Here is a 6,000-nt window from a genome sequence, read left to right on the forward strand (position 1 = left end):
AACTCTGACACTTTCAAATAAACACACAATAAGGGAGAAGAGAATGAAATGTGGTGGTGTGGTGACATGAGAAATGTGCAGCAATACTTGAGACTGAGGAGGTTTTGGTGTCTTTTCATCCATCCATTTACTTACAAAGCTGGATATTTCAGCTGACGTGCCAATTAATACCAACTTCTTTGCTACAGAATAATGGCTGTCATAGTTCGAAATCAATCGTACTTACTCAAGGTAGGCAAACATCTTCTTGGGCCACCTCTCTGAGGCATATTACAAATGAAAAACAGATTAGATTTCTTCCAAAAAATATGTTGGCTTGGCTTGTACCAGCAGATTGTGGTACATAGTCAGAATCGACTTATGATTGTGTCAAACATAGTCAGAATCTTTAATAGTTTTTCCATATTTAGTCAATTTACTTGGAAGTCAAATGTGAACATAGATGTCTTATTTCCAAATTTCTGTAATTAATAATCACTTTCTTTATATGAAAGCTTATTTTAAGCAAAATTGGGTGAGTGGAGGGTGTGATGGTGGTAGTGTGTGTATGTGTGTGTGTGAGAGAGAAATAAATATAAAGATGTGTTTTCCTGAGATTGGTTATTTTGTGAGGTGCTATGAATACAAGTCCTAGTTCTGCTCTACTCTGCTCGCCTATCCCCTACCTCTTTTATCATCCACTTTGAGAATGTGGTCCATTGACTACAAGACGTCAACCTAAGACTATCTTAAAGCACTGACTCCATAACTATTGTTTCAAGACACCAGATTTGAATGAAAACAAGAATTACTCATATTTAATATTTCACAGCTTACCAAAGTTAATGATCCAATCAGCTTCGTTCTCTTCATTTTTTTCTTGTCTTGGTAGCTGTAAAGAAACATACTTGTTTGAATTTAAAACTGTTACCAAATGTTTCATAGCCAACTGAATATAAACTTGAATAGTTATCACATCCAACTGCTATAATATTTTCAAATATGAAACAGTGATACCTACAAATTGTCCAAATTATCTAATTTAACAAATATCGCAAGGCAATCACCGGGTGCCAAGGTAACTGTCCAAGGTACTACAAGGATATCTGGATTAACGAGAGATGGTTGCCTTCCTTGCAGAGCTTGCACACAGAAAGAAAATACATAGGTTAATATCTGCCAAACAATTAAATTATTCTGTTGCTAAAAATATATATATTGTTCTAAAAATAGGGTAAAGTCCACTGTTCTGAAGGACTGTAGGAGTGGTGTCAGGAAATCGTGTTGACTCAACATTCACAATATATCTAGAATTCAACCACTACTCATCACTTTTACTGCTATCCCAAGAGCCTGGGAGAATACCTGCCTAGTCTCTGTATTTTCAATTATGCCAACTTCAGTTTACCTTCAACACAGCACCCATACAATCATGTACAAGCTCAAGTCATATTATGCTACTCCTCTGCTCAAAAGCCTACAATGGCTCCCATTTTTCTCAGAGTAAAAGCCAAAATTCTTTCATTGGATTTTGGCCCCTATATGATCGGTCTCCTTGTTATCTCTCTGACCATATTTCTTACTCCTATTCCTGTTTGCTTCAAGCCACCCTGACCTCTCTGCTGTTACTGTTCTGTGAGCACACCAAACACATCTCCATAGCAGGGTCTTTATATTGTCAGATACCTCTGCTAGGAATGCTGTCCCCTCAGGCACCCACACAGCTCTCTCCTCTCATGCTTTTCCAGTCTTTGCTCAAATACTGCCTTCCTATTAGGACCTATCTTAACCACCTATTGAAAATTGCAAACTACTTCTTCCTTGCACTCCTGATTTCCTTAGCCTTAATATTTTCCATAGTATTCATCATCTTCTAACATTTGCTGTAGCTTACTTATTTTGCAGTATTATTTATGTCTGTCCTCCATACAATAATGTAAACTCCACGAGGGTAGAGAATTTTTTAACCCTAAATGCTCTTATTTAGCTTCATTTGTTAATTATTTAGTTTAGGTATGTGATGAAGTTTTGCTCATAAGACTTGACCCCAAATTATTTAGAACATTTGCTAAAATCAAAGGACAGACATCTGCCACTAAATATGTTCAAAAGAAGGTGCTATAGGCAATATAGCAGTATGAATGCAACTAGCATATAACTAACTTGCCATTTGCCCCAAATAACTGAAGTGACCTTGACTTCCTTGGAAAGAATAAGCTTCATGTGCTTTTTAAAAAAATAAAAATTAGTCTCAACATGTACTCTCATAATCCTATGGTCTTAACCTACTATTAACTTTCTGTATTTCTGTTCTGAACTGTTCTCTGGTATTTCCCATACAAGGCTGTGGACTTCACTTCTGAGAACTCCTTTGGGTTCTGGAGGATTACTGCATCTTTTGCAGGGATAGCTCCTTTGTGCACTCATCAAATGTTCAGCCAGTGCAATACATAAATAGCCTTCATAAAAATGCCATCTATTTATAGATTCACAGTCAGTCCCAGCTGATGAAAACCACTTTTTTTTTTCTGGTAGAAATAATACCATCCATCTGTTTTCTAATTCTATTTGGCAAACTAAATTTTCTATGAATGAATACCACCCATCTTTAGAAGGAATAAGGCAGTATCACTGTATGAAGAAGTTAACAGACTAAAATAATTCTTTAGCTTAAACATGAGACAAAGGGGCCCGGCTAGCTCAGTCGGTAGAGCATGAGACTCTTAAACATGAGACAGGCATATTTTCAGTTGGTTACTCAGGCCCCTTGCAGCTTGAGGACACACTACAGAACCTGACAAATGTGTCCCTCTGGGTGATTACTTGATGACATAGGTCAATTAGTTCTGAATGGCCTGGCATGAACTCAGAGACCGGAACAGCCTCAGAAACTATGGGAGGCTAAAGGCGAAAATGATTCACTATTCCCACACTGAAAGAGGAAACAAAAATCACACACTGTTGACTGGTCACTTCTGCCCCTACCAAGGCCTGTGAAGTGCGGCTACCAAGGCCCCCTTGGTAGAACCCAAGAGCACAGCCACAGAGAGCGAGGAGCAAGCAAGCGAAGCCTGGAGGTTTTCCCCTTGCATCTGAACAAACACTGATTTGGGAGCGCAGGTTACAGAAGAATGAGGCTGCCCAAGGCCCTCCTCCCCACCTCACTGCCCCAAAGGGAGAAATGCCCACCAAGGAGGTGCTGCGAGACGGGTGGGGGTGGGGGAGGGGATAACACAGGAGGAAGAGGAATTAACTGGGGGAGGAGGGCTTCCGCGGTTGCTGCTGTTTTTCTGCTTCACTAGTCTTCAAAAGGCGCAACCATCAACAGCAGGTGTCTGATGCTCTATAGCACGAAAACTCAGGTGATGCCGTAAAATCTGTAAAAGTTTTGAGTTTAATAATGCGAGGAGGGATCCCTGGGTGGCGCAGCGGTTTGGCGCCTGCCTTTGGCCCAGGGCGCGATCCTGGAGACCCGGGATCGAATCCCACGTCGGGCTCCCGGAGCATGGAGCCTGCTTCTCCCTCTGCCTGTGTCTCTGCCTCTCTCTCTCTGTGACTATCATAAATAAAATTTAAAAAAAATTAAAAAAAATAATAATGCGGGGAATGTTACAGGGCACAGACGTTCATCGAATCACCCCGCACAGAGTTGGGGGAAGTGGCATTTTTAAAGGCAGCTTCTTCTTCCAAATCCGTTCCAAAAGGAGCCTCTGAGACACTCCTTGAGGAAAGTCGGAACCTTGGACAGGACCCTCCAGTGAAGCCTCCGAGACCCGGGCACCAACAGCCCCTGCCCGCTGCCGAAGCCTCGCTGGAGAGCGTGCGAACGTGGGGCCGCGGGCGAGGTACCTGCTGCCGCCTGGTTCAGAGTCGCCCTCCGCCCTCCCGGGGCGCCGCGCCGCGCCGTTCCTTCCCGCCTCGAGATCCATGTCCACCTGGGGAGAGACCAACAGCCTCGGGTCGGGGCGCACCCGGCCCAGCTCGGGGGGCACCGGCCTCCTCACCTCCCGCAACCGAGGGGTGCGAGCCGGGCGCACACGGCCGCGGGGCTGGCGCGACTCACCTGGGGCCTGGGCCGTGTGGCGGAGCAGCCGCGCGCGGACTTTGCCCGTGGGAGCCTCCCCCGCCCTGCACGCGCGCGCCGGGACACGCCTCCGCCGCCGGCTCCCTCCGCCGCCCCGCGCGGGAGGGGGTGAGGGGCGCCGCGTGCAGCCCCGCCGCCGGGGAGGGTGCGCGAGCGGCCGCCCCGCCCCCCCCCCGCCCCCCACCGCCCCCCCCACCGCCCCGGGCGAGCCGCCAGCCCCCGCCCCGCAGCGCCGCCCCGGCCGCTGAGCCGGCGACCAGCCCGGTGTCCTGCGCGCTCGCTCGGAGAGCCTCGCCCGGCGGGCCACCCGAGCCCCCAGGAGGGACTGCCACACGCTCTGCACGCTCAGCTTGTTTCCGGACCCTCGACAATCAGGGGGCGTCCCCAGGTCCGGACCCCAACCACCTCCGGAGGCCGCCCCGAATCACCACATCACCACGTTAGGCTCCTTGCAAAAGACGCACGCTGTTGGTGCCCTTTTACTACCGAGGGGCACAGAACTTTAGGGCTGGAAAGGCTGTTAGGGATCTCCTAATTAAAATCCAATTTTTTTTTTTTTTTTTTTTTTACAAAAATAAATTGATGCCAGAGACGCTGAATCCTGCCTGAGGCTGCATCAGAGAGGCCAGAATCCAGTCTCCAGGGCCCTCCGCGGCCTCCCTGCTCTGATCTCAGACTTCTCCCTACACTAAGTTGTCTCTACAGAGAGCGCCTACCCCAGTGCCCTGTATGGCGTTCTCGTCCCTTCTTTTTTTAAGATTTTATTTATTTATTCATGAGAGACACAGAAAGAGAGAGAGGCAGAGACACAGGCAGAGGGAGAAGCAGGCTCTACGCAGGGAGCCCGACGTGGGACTTGAACCTGGGTCTCCAGGATCACGCCCTGGGCTGAAGGCGGCGCTGAACCGCTGAGCCACCCGGCTGCCCTCGTCCCTTTCTGATTCCTTTTCTTCCTGAAAAGAAAGGATCTAAAACAGGGAGCTATATATCATGAAGGCTTTGAAGCCAGTGGGATTGAAACCCAGAGCTTCACATCCTGTAAGCGCTGTGAGGTGAACCCTGCTCACTTCTCTGGGCTTCAGTTTCCTCCTATGTAAGTAACAGGATAAAGGCAACTCCCTTTCCAGGTTACTGCCAGGAATAAGTGAATCAAGAAAGTGAGGATCTAGTATCATGCCTAAAACATAGTGTATGCTCCACAAATATGGCCTGCTTTCCTCCTGATCAGGTAGCCAGATTACCTGCTGGTCCTTCCTTCTGCTGTGCCTTATTAGTACTAAAGTCATCCCATGACTTTCTTGGGTTCCCCGAGAACCTTAAAGCAGTGCCAGGTATCACAGGAACTGAGTTGTTGGGTAGACACTCCTATGAATCTCACCTCTGCCGTGTACTAGCTGTCTGGCCTTGGGCTGTTTTATTCTTGATTCAATCCCTGAATCCTTATAAGACAGGGGAGTTACTAGAATTAGAAATGATGTATGCCGAGTGCCCAGCACATAGGAAGCACCTGATAAACTGGTATTATGGTTAAAAGATCAGAAGAAGTTGATGAGGAAGGACAAGTGGAGGCAGCTGCTCTGGTCCTCACTCGCAAATGCGCCACTCTCCGTCCTGCTCTGCCTGGTACCTGTTGCCTTGGCAGATCACAGGATGCCTTGAAGAACATGCTGGAGTTGATTGAAACTATGGCATATTTTTGAATTAGGTGATAGAAATGAACTTACATGAGTTACTTTTCCTTCAAAATATTTGTTCTCCTTTATCCAGTCTACCATCACCATGAGGATTCTCTTTCTTGAATCAACCAGAAGTCCTTGTCTTTAGAAGGCTAACAGGTGGTCAGATCACTGTTTTAAAATACTCTGGGACTAAAGTCATTGGAATTGCTTAGTTTGAAAGAAGGCCTGGTAGTAACCGGGGGACGTTATAAGTCAGTA

General features: G+C 47.0%; 1 protein-coding gene across 7 annotated transcripts in view; it reads right to left on the reverse strand.

The window, feature by feature from the left end:
- Positions 1–4,174, reverse strand: part of ABCB4 (ATP binding cassette subfamily B member 4) — a 72,001-nt gene extending 67,827 nt beyond the window's left edge. For 2 of the 7 annotated variants that reach the window (XM_035698460.2, XM_035698459.2), the window contains exons 1-2: positions 4,043–4,174; positions 817–871 (exon numbers count right to left, since the gene is read on the reverse strand). In XM_035698460.2, the coding sequence (XP_035554353.1) occupies positions 817–852 (36 nt within the window). In that variant the 5' untranslated portion in view covers positions 853–871; positions 4,043–4,174. The other 5 variants (XM_035698458.2, XM_049093506.1, XM_025471496.3 and 2 more) reach the window with 4 other exon arrangements.
- Positions 4,175–6,000: the final 1,826 nt, after the last annotated feature.

This window comes from Canis lupus, chromosome 14 (assembly GCF_003254725.2).
Source record: "Canis lupus dingo isolate Sandy chromosome 14, ASM325472v2, whole genome shotgun sequence".
Classification (NCBI taxonomy): domain Eukaryota; kingdom Metazoa; phylum Chordata; class Mammalia; order Carnivora; family Canidae; genus Canis; species Canis lupus.